Raw genomic sequence first — 10,258 nt, forward strand, 5'->3', positions numbered from 1 at the left:
GATAGACAGGAAGGCTTTCCCGTGCAACCAAAGATAAACACTATGGGCTGGATCCAGAAGTTAGTTTGTTTATTTAAATGATTTATATTCTACTCCTAGTCATATAACAGGGTACAATTTCTCCAATCCCACTCCAAACCCCACCCTTCAGGCTGTTCCAAAGAACAGCAGGCAATGTAGTACACAGATTACAACAGAAGGGGAGAATCTGTGAAAATCAAGGGGCCACCTTGAACAAATGGAAGTGCCTTCCATCTGAGCTAGGGTCCATCTAGAGCAGTGGTCGGGGAACAGGGGTAAATTACCCCAAATGGGGTAAAAGTGAAAATCTGGGGGTAATAAGGTTGCCTTACCTAACTGTGTGCGGGCGCCGGGCGGGGAGGTAGCGGAGGGAGTCAGCGCACCCGCTCTCCACCCGCTCCAGGGGGCCGGCAGCGGGCTGGTGCGCTGTGTGCACACCGCCCGCTGCCCTGCTCCCTTCCGCTCACCTTCAGATGCGGTGAGCGGAAGGGAGCAGGCGATACACTCAGGCTGTATCGCAGCCGCCCGCTCTCTCCGCTCTGTGCGGGAGACTGGAGCTGCCCGGTGCTGTAGTGATGATGTCATCACACAGCGCCGGGCCGTCAGTGTCTCCCGCCAAGCGGACAGAGCGGGAGGAAGAAGAAAAGCCGCGGCGACCGACGTGGGATCGAGGTAAGGTGAGTATTGTTTATTTATTTTTATTGTTTATTTATTTTATTTCCTTACTTTCAAATCAAGGGGGTAACGTCTGCGGTTATAAATTTTTTGGGGGGTAAGAGGTAAAAAAGTTCCCTGACCCCTGATCTAGAGACTAAATCCATGGAGACACTATCATTCTGAAAACACTTGAAGCGTTTATAAAATGCAACAGTAAGAACGTTTTACAGCAGTTATTGGGCCGGCGCTGATGCAAAAAATTTGTCTCTTCTTTGGATTAAATTACCACTTCTGTCATGAAACACTCCAGAGTAGGCAGGCAACCTAAGGTCTGTGGGCCAGATTCGGCCCAACACCCAAAATCATCCAGCCTACAGTCCCAAAAAGATTTGCACCCAGTCCATGGTGGTCCAATAAAGAATTCACATTTGTAATTCTATCTCTGTAAGGCTTGCAGCGTAAGCAAACCAAGGGCAGAAGTTTCCTTGGAGCGTCTGTCTGGTCATGTGTTTCTCAGTGCCATGTCCATCTCTTTTTCCTTAGCGCTGCGGCCTAATTGGAAGGTTTGTGAATGCATATCGAACGTGCGTGTGTTCTTACTATTGAAGGTCCCCGTGTCTAGTCCACATGAGGAAGAAGGTTACCAACCCCTACTCTAGAGCAAGATATAAAGCAAGATATAATGTGACTGAAAGTCACTTTCTGCATAAAATGGTGCACATTTGTATATAATCCAGTATTTTTCAATATTGCAGATCATCTCAGGAATCAACATCTACCAGAATTATTCATACAAAGCAAATAGGGAGCTAACAGTGCAATCCTATGCACTCTTACCTGGAAGTAAGGCCCACTGAACCTAGTGTGGCTTACTTCTGAGTAAACCTGCACAGGATTGCACTATAAATGAGATGCAGATCACCTAAGACAATAACCGAAATGATTTTGAATACAACTTTCACCCAAATACTGGAAAAAAAATTCTGAATAACTGAAAACCAGGGCAACAGCCAAGTGCAACACACTAAGAAAATGTATTTAAGAACGAAGTATGGACATCAGGTTTGTAAAAGAAAGTTTTAAACTGAAGCAGTGACTTAGTATAAGCAGTTCACCTAATCATATATTTAAAAAGCAGTAGTACATATGGCGCTGAGTGTTACATTTGGATCTAGAAATCCAGGTTTAAATTCCTGCTCAGCTACAAAGCTTTACAAACATGACATGCATGGGTGGCTTTGCGCAAGTCATGACTTCTCAGTCTAATACAAACCTGTGCAAGCTTAGAGATCAGCTCGAGGACCTGAGCAATGCCCATATTTTATTTTTGATGGTGATTTTATATTTTTACTCAATACCTAATATACTTATTTTTACTTTATTCTGTAAGCCAGTATATGTACATAAATAAGTATGGGCGTATTTACATAAAAATGGGATATAAATGTTAAAAACCAGCATCTACCTCACAGGATGACTCCAAGAGCAACATGAGTAAAATGGTGCATGCCTTCTCTGGAGGCATCACCCTAAAACAGCACTTTACTTTCAAAAGTCCCACGCCACAGAAGGTATTCATATGGGTGTATGAATGTCCCTTAAACACAATGCAGTTCACTGTAACACAGGAGATGATCTACAGATGCAGCAACACATTCCATAATTTTGCTGATTTTTACTTACTTTATATAGTATCTTGCACCTTCAAAAGTATATGCTTCCTCCCAGCCAGTGGGTAGGTCTAGAGGAAAAACAAATGAATGTTTGATCATAAGATTAAGAATCAGGTTATTACACCATGTATTTGTTAACAACCTAAATCTATTACGCTCCATGATGGATTAAAAGGAAGCAACGTTTTCAGTTCTGCACCCAACATAAATCTGGACAAGTGCAGAAGGAAAGACAACAACAATAGAACTGGTGCAAAAAAAAAAAATCACCATCCTAAGGATGCTTACAATTATCACACAGAGAAACTGCATAGCTTCTTCCAACATCCCATGTCATTACTTGTTTAAATGCACGCTTTCTTTTTGACACTTCCTATGATTATAAGTCTAAATACTAAGTACTAAATACTTACTTTCCTACAAATATAAGGCTAAATACTAAATTCTGCACTGTCACATATATCCAGAATGTTAGCTGGGTAAGAATCACAATGGAAACTATCAACCTGAAATCTTGATAGCACTGACATCATACTCTCACTATTAATGGGGGGGAGGGGAGAAAGAGAGAAGATTACTGGATTCCAGTACTCCTGTACTGAAACATTTGCCTGATTCACCTCAAACAGCATCCAAAATCAAGGACTGCCCCTTCTTTCTAGTAGAAAAGAGCAAGACCATAACAAAAAAAAATATCATGGATCACTTAAAATGTGCAAAGAGTGTGCGTTTTAAACAAAACTTTGCTGCTTAATTAGCCAAGAGGTGTCTCTCTTTATTGAATGCGATTTTTATTTCCATAATGCATAACTACAATGTTTGAGTATGCAATAAAAAAGCTTCCCTAGTAACAGAAATTCTCAGAAAACTTACTGAAATATTTATGGGAGATACAATCTTCTACATAGATATTTTTATGCTAATATCAGGCATTTCAAGAGAGCAAAGTTGTACACTGTACACATACTGTGGACAAACAGTGAATCAATTTAAACATACTTTGCAGTAGATAAAGAGAATAAGTTCCAAAGTTACATTTAGGAATATTATAGAAGTCAGAGTGTTTAAAAGGTTTTTCATATTTATTCTCATGTAAAAGAAGAACAGCAGATCTGGCTGGTATATGTGTCTAATCCATTATCCAAATATTATCATAAAGGTATTCAAAATTCCCCAAGCCAAAACTAAAAAGAAATCCCTTTTGTCCAAAAACAATCTTGGTTCATTACCCAAAATATTTTAACACAAAAAATAAACTGCCTTTTCATGAAAGACTTTAACACGTTTTGGCACAATTGGAAAATGTACAAAGTAGAGCAACAGTATGTATGGTGCAAAGAAAGCTAATACGTTTCAAATGTGATTAAAAAAGTGCTCAGACCCAGCAGAGCCACAGATATCAATTTAAGAATCACACCATGTGTGGAAAGCAACACTCAACAGCCTGATCACTCTCTGCACATCTGCCTCTTACAGTTTCCTGCTGGACTTAAGAGGATTTCCCAATTAACACAAACATTAATTACACAGAGCTTCCCACAACAAGCGGTTCCACTTCCTGACTTTGAAAAATATATGGCTATAAACTAGTCCAAATGCTCCCTATAAATATGACTAGGAAGCAAAACATATTGCCCTCCTCACACATTGCTTCTATGTTACATAAAATCGCAGCAAAAAATCCAACACACATAAAACATGCACATTTGACAGATTGGTCCATCTAACCTATGCCATTGCCTCCAGACTGTCCCTTCCTTTCCTTCCCTACAAAGACTATCTACACCCATTAAAAATGATGCTTTTCTAAATACCCACCTTGCCATGGCACTGGCAACCACTACGTTGTGCCAGCAGCTAGGATTTCAAAATAGCTTTGCTTTAAATCCTTCTTTTACAGTAGGCAAAACAGAAAGAACAGCAAAGGAAACAGATTCTACTTTGCTCCTCAAGCTTCTACTTCTTTCTTCAATCCATCCCACCGCTCCCCGTCACACAGACACCACCCACTACGATATCCTAGATTGACAGGAAAGGTTTTTAAGGGAATATATTTAAGTGCAATATATGAATTTCTAAAAATAGTCATCAATAGATGCCAGGTTCTAGACAGTATGAACAGCAGGTGACTCCATGGTTTAGCTCAGGGAAAAAAATCTTTATAATTCACTGTGAAAATCCAGAACTGAATACAGAAAAGATGCTGCAGGCTACTTTACAGAACAGCACTTAGGTTATAACAGAAAGCCAGCCAGAAAGGGGGGAGGAAGAGAACACATTCTTATACTCACATTACAACTAAAAGCTTCTATAAACATCTAATATTTTAGAACGCACACTTTTCTAACTCTTCAGTTACAGAATACAGACTATAACATAACTAACTACAGAAAACCCAGCACTCAACCTGCAATGTGGTGGTGTTGTAAATGCAATTTTTCTACCTCATCACTATTTAGCCTTATCAATGCCTCAGAAATCCTGAACATAGGTTGATTATTCAGTGTGTCCTGGCCTGCGACAATTCCCACAATATCAATAACAATTGCACAATTCCCTGCGCAAGTGTTACTACTACTGATAAAGACCTATGCTGTTTTAACTACTTGTAACATATACTGGGGCAGCAGAAGAAAACTAACAATGAATGTACCAAGCAAAACAGAGGAGAAGCAGCTTTAGACTGAAGTAAACCTGACTATGCTGAAGGCTTGTGAACAGTTCAGAAAGCTTCCCCAATGGATATAGAATTAGCACTGAACAAGTGTTAAGAGAACTGCAGAGGTGTCTGCAGTTTAAAACATACATTCATTGATTTAAAAACAGATGTAAATCTGCAAGAATAGCAACACAGGGACTGGAAACCAGAAAACAGAAAACAGATACATATAGATTTAAAGACCCCAAAGAAAAAGGATTTATGGGTCAGGTACTGGACAGAGCGAGTATGCCAGGATGCCCACAAAGGATGAGAACAAGAACGGAAAGCCAGTGGTTAACCAAACAGTGCAGAGAGTGTCGAATGAATGAAGAAGGAAAGTAGCAAATGTATGGCCAACTACAAGTTAGGGCTGAAAAGATAGTGAAGGGTTAGAGAATCAATGGAAAATATACTTTAGAAAAATGTCTGAATAAAAGACTATGTGGAATTAAAGATCAGTGGGTTTGAGGTAAGTAAGCTGGCATACTGGTGGGAAACAGAGGCCAAAGAAAAATGTCTATGTGTCAGTTTCTTTAACAGGATGAGGTGTCAGCAAGAGTAGGGAAGTTTGGATGAGTTAGGATGAAGTGTTTGAGAATTTTCACACATCACTGAAGAATCCCTGAGCCTTTTGCATGCCATCATTGAATATGCTGGTACAGAGTCATTTTTACTCTGAATGTATATTCTAGCAAACATGGGCTTTGCACTTGCATCACAGACCAATTTTTTTGCAAAAATACAAATTGTGCCTCAAGTGTAACAATGCCACAATTCTTTTAAACTAGATACTTGATATAAAGTACTAACAACAGGCAAGATATTTAGGGGTGTCAGCGTATATCAGGTAAGAATTGAGGAATCAGCTGGCTCTGGAAATATGGACTATGAAGGGTGGCTGAAGGGAAGACACAAAAGGTAGCAGAACAATGTGAAACGAGAAAAGACACTGGATAAATAGAATAGGAGTGAACCTAAAGTGGAGAGAGTGGGATGTCAATGGGTATGAGAGATCATCTGTCAGTGCACTGCTGGGAAGTTCTTTTTGGAAATAGTCCAAGGAGTGGTCTGAAAACAAGAGGGCTGAAATAGGGGACATCATGAGAAATGCTGCTGAGAACTAGGAAGCTATGCACTGTCTGTAGTTTGCATCCTAGACTCCTTTGCAACATTGCAAGGAATCCTCCAGTGTAACTTTAAGGGCAGAAAAATGTCTCAGACTTGCCCTAAGAAGGCAAGTGTAGAGAATGGAAAATAAATGCTTTAAGCACAGAGTTAGTGGGTCAGCAATTGAGGGATCAGTAGGGTTAAAAGGAAGACTGATATAAGGAGATTCTATAAGGGAGGGTTTTAGTTGATGGAGTGAGAGAAATGAGTGACAGGTTTAAAATTCAAGTGAATATGAGGTAGAGAAGTGGCAGCACTACATTTTTAAAGAGGAAAAGTTTAAACTAATAAAAAATATGTTTTCAATGGTAGGTCACTGGAGAAAATTGAAGCATTACCTTGGTTAAAGGATAAGGTGAGAAAATGAAGTTAGTGGCTGATGCTAGGCTAGAGGCCCAAATAAAAATACAAAATCAAGAATTACTGGTGAAGGGAAAGCATCCTGATCTGGAGAGGAAAGCAATGTAGTAACATAGCAGGAATGTTTTATGGGAGAACACACAGATGAATGAAAATAAGGTGACAGAGGAACACCACTCTAAGACAAGAGTATTAGTTGTTGGGATGAAGAACTGGTGGTTATGCAGGATTATGTTTGAAGCTTCCCAACCCTAAGAAAAATGGGTGCATGCCTCTCGCCAACTGAAAATGATCAATAGGTTACATAGAGAGGTTGAACAAGAGAGAACAGTTGAAGAATCAGAGGGGCTGAAGGAAACTGAGACCAGGGTTCTTCTAGCATGCAGAGAAGAGGGAAGTGGCTGGTCAGTACTAGGTCTGAGGAGTCCAAGTATAAGAGATGACAGGAAAGAAGTAATCAGGGAAGAGGAAGGGAAGAGTAATTATTAAATAGGGTAATGGCTCTCAAAGGTTTTAGCACCGGGAGCCACTTTTTAGAATGACAATCTGTTGGGACCCACTGGAAGTTACGTCATTAACCTGGAAGTGATGTCATGGTCGGAAGTAACATCGAATAGGAACATTTTTAACACCCCCCATATGACAAAATCTAAGTAAGTAAATTAGAAGTTTACAATAAGTATAAGTTTAAAAATATATTTGAAATAGAGAAGAACCCTCCTAACTCTCCTAAACTATGATCTGGTTAAAAAAATATTCCCCAAACATCCCACAAGCTGCAAACCTAACCAGGAGTAAGCCCCACTGATTATCATTGTTTAAAGCATATATACCACATAGTAGCCTGTTAAAAGTTCAGATCTGTAACGTTTCCCCAAATGCAGTCACATAGCACCAAGTCTAATATATTAAAAATAAAATACACATTGAAATGAATGGGGAGCTGGCTGAAATTCATTTGCAACCCACCTAGTGGGTCCCTACCCACAGTCTGAGAAACACTGATGGGGGGGGTATGAAGTCCACAACAAGCTTTGGAGCAAAGGTGGGGAGAGAGGGGGGAAAACACCAATAGTTAAAGGGAAGGGCTGGGTGTGAGGGGGTGGAGGCAGGGAAGTGGGGGAGCGTGGAAGAGGGAAGCCTCTGTGTGTGTGTAGACACCACTAGATAGAGGGAAGGGGGGGTGTTGGGGTGGGGGGAGGTAGGGAAGTGAGGGGAGGGTAATTGAGAGGAGCATATGTGTGTGTGTGTGTGTGTGTGTGTGTGTGTAGACACAACTAGATAGAGGGAAGGGCTGTTTCAGGGGGGTGTTGAGAGGGAGGGTAAAAGAGGGGAGCCTGTGTGTTGTGTGAAGACACTACTAGTTAGAGGGACAGGGGGATGCATGTTGGGGTGGGGGGAAGGAGGCAGGGAGTGAGGAGAGGGGAGTCGTGTACACACACACACAGTGTATGCATGTATGTGTGTGTAAACACCACGAGTTAGGAGAAGGAGGTGAGTGAGGGGATGGTGGGAGGAAAGTGGGGGGATAGAAGAGGGGAGTGTGTGCGTATGTGTATAGACACCACCAGTTAGGGGAAGGGGGTGAGTGAGGGGTGGTGGGAGGTAGAAGGGGGAGCCTGTGTGTATGTGTATAGACACCACCAGCTAGGGGAAGAGGGGTGAGTGAGGGGTGGTGGGATGAAAGTGGGGGGAGCCTCTGTGTGTGGGGGGACCCCTCCAGCTGGGGAAGGGGGTGAGCGAGGGGCGGCGGGAGCGCCTGTGCGCGCGTGGGAGTCCCTTCTCCAGGCGCCCCTCGCTCGTTCTGCGCCGCCACCGCGGAGCCGCGGGCGGGGAGGCGGAAGCGGCTGCTTACCTGGGCTGCGGCGGTGGCCGGTGATGACCGCCTCTCCCGTCAGCGGGTGCAGCCAGGTCGTGCTCTTCGCTTCTTCGCTGCGAGGGACGGAGAAAAGGAGAAGCGGTGAGCGGCGGCAGGCGCGCCCGTGACCCGACCCGACCCCACCGACCCCGGAGGAGCCCCTCGCCCGCTCGCCCCGGCTGCGGCGCGTACAGAAGCCCGCCGCCCCGACGCCCGGCCCCACTCACTTGATGAAGAAGATGCGGCCGCCGCGGCTGATCCCGAAGCTCCAGCTGGCGGGCAGCGAGCGCAGCCGCTCCGCGCACAGATCCGCCGCCATGTCCGAGCACAGCCCGAGCGCAGCGCGCGGCCGGGCACGACGCTGAGCGAGAAAGCGCGTAGCCGCCGCCGCCGCCGCCTGAGCGAGGCGGAGGGAGGGGTGGGAGCAAGAGCAGCAGCAGCGGCTGGGCGGGGACCCGACAGCTCTACGCCCCGCCCCTCCCCGCGAGCCCAGCAACCGGCCAGCCAATCAGCGCCGCCTGCCCCCCGTCGCCCCGCCCCCAACCTCAGAGCCGCGCGAGCGCGCCCCCAACGGTCCCCAACGGCTGTGCGCCTCCCACCCCCTCTCTTGTCCCTTCCCACGTGGACGCGCATTTTGGGCTCAGTGTAAAAGATGCACCATGGTTAACATATTCAAATGAGGCTGTTTCCTTTCTCCCCCCCAGTCAGTGGAAGGCTGCAGGCAGTCCACACACTGACTGGGGGGAGGGAGGCTGCAATCCTATACACACTTGCCTGGGAATAAGCCCCATTGAACTCAATGGAACTTACTTCTGAGGAGACATGGGCTTGGCGCCCCCTTGAAGAAAGGACAGCAGGGAGGTGCAGTGGGGCGGAGGCAGGTGAGGCAGAGCCTTCCCACTGAAGTCCTTCAAACACCCCGCCAAGTAAGGCGCCCAAGCATTCACAGCCCACACAGAGGCAGGTGAGGCAGAGCCTCCCCACCAGAGTCCTTCAAAAAACACTGCCCTCATGTAAGGTGCCCAGGCACTCATAACCCACGCGCAGAGCACCTCACATGACAGCAACACTTTTCAAAGTACTCCAGTGCGGAGGCTCTGCCTCACCTGCCTCCCATCCACTGCACATCTCTGTTTTGCAGCCTGTCATTTCAAATGGGAAAAATAATTTCTGTTTGAGTATTTCTGTTTTTTGGATGACATGCTCAGAGTCAAATCTCATTCCAAGCTCTTTAACAGAGCTGATGTCCAGGGCCCTCATCAAAAACAATAAGGATAAAAACTTGCTTCATCAGACCTTGACTGCAACCCCACCTTGGGAGTAATCCCTACTGAATATACTGAGACTAAGGGCCCAATCCCATCAAACTTTCCAGTGCCAGCACTGCACTGCTAATAGGGTATGCACTGCTTCCTTGTTGGGGAGGCAGTCACAGAGGCCTCCTCAAAGTATGGGAACATTTGTTCCCTTACATTGGGGCTGCACCAGTGCTGAAAAGTTGCCAGCTTTCAGCACCGATGAAGCCACTGGAGTAAGGGAACAAATTTTCCCTTAAAACTGGATGACCAGATACAATGGAGGACAGAGTGCTTGTACCTTTAACCATTATATAGCAGAGGAAATTTTGGCAGGTGCAGCTTTTTAAACCCATCCAAGTTCAGCAGCACCTGCCAAAATTCCCTCTTCTATACCATGTTTAAAGATACAGGCACTCTATATAGGCTGCATTGTATCTGCTCACCCAGCCTTAAACAGTTAAGGGTAAGGGAACAAAGTAAGGGAACAAATGTTCCCTTATCTTGAAGAGACCTCCTTAGTTGC

The 10,258-nt window shown here is 44.6% G+C and overlaps 1 protein-coding gene across 9 annotated transcripts in view; it reads right to left on the bottom strand.

Annotated features, from left to right (window-relative positions):
* Positions 1-8,820, bottom strand: part of PLEKHA5 (pleckstrin homology domain containing A5) — a 239,741-nt gene extending 230,921 nt beyond the window's left edge. For all 9 annotated transcript variants that reach the window (XM_066633193.1, XM_066633191.1, XM_066633189.1 and 6 more), the window contains exons 1-3: positions 8,665-8,820; positions 8,435-8,511; positions 2,362-2,419 (exon numbers count right to left, since the gene is read on the bottom strand). In XM_066633193.1, coding sequence (XP_066489290.1) covers positions 2,362-2,419; positions 8,435-8,511; positions 8,665-8,756 — 227 coding nt within the window. In that variant the 5' untranslated portion in view covers positions 8,757-8,820. The remainder of the gene's footprint in view (positions 1-2,361; positions 2,420-8,434; positions 8,512-8,664) is intronic.
* Positions 8,821-10,258: the final 1,438 nt, after the last annotated feature.

This window comes from Tiliqua scincoides, chromosome 7 (assembly GCF_035046505.1).
Source record: "Tiliqua scincoides isolate rTilSci1 chromosome 7, rTilSci1.hap2, whole genome shotgun sequence".
Taxonomy (NCBI): domain Eukaryota; kingdom Metazoa; phylum Chordata; class Lepidosauria; order Squamata; family Scincidae; genus Tiliqua; species Tiliqua scincoides.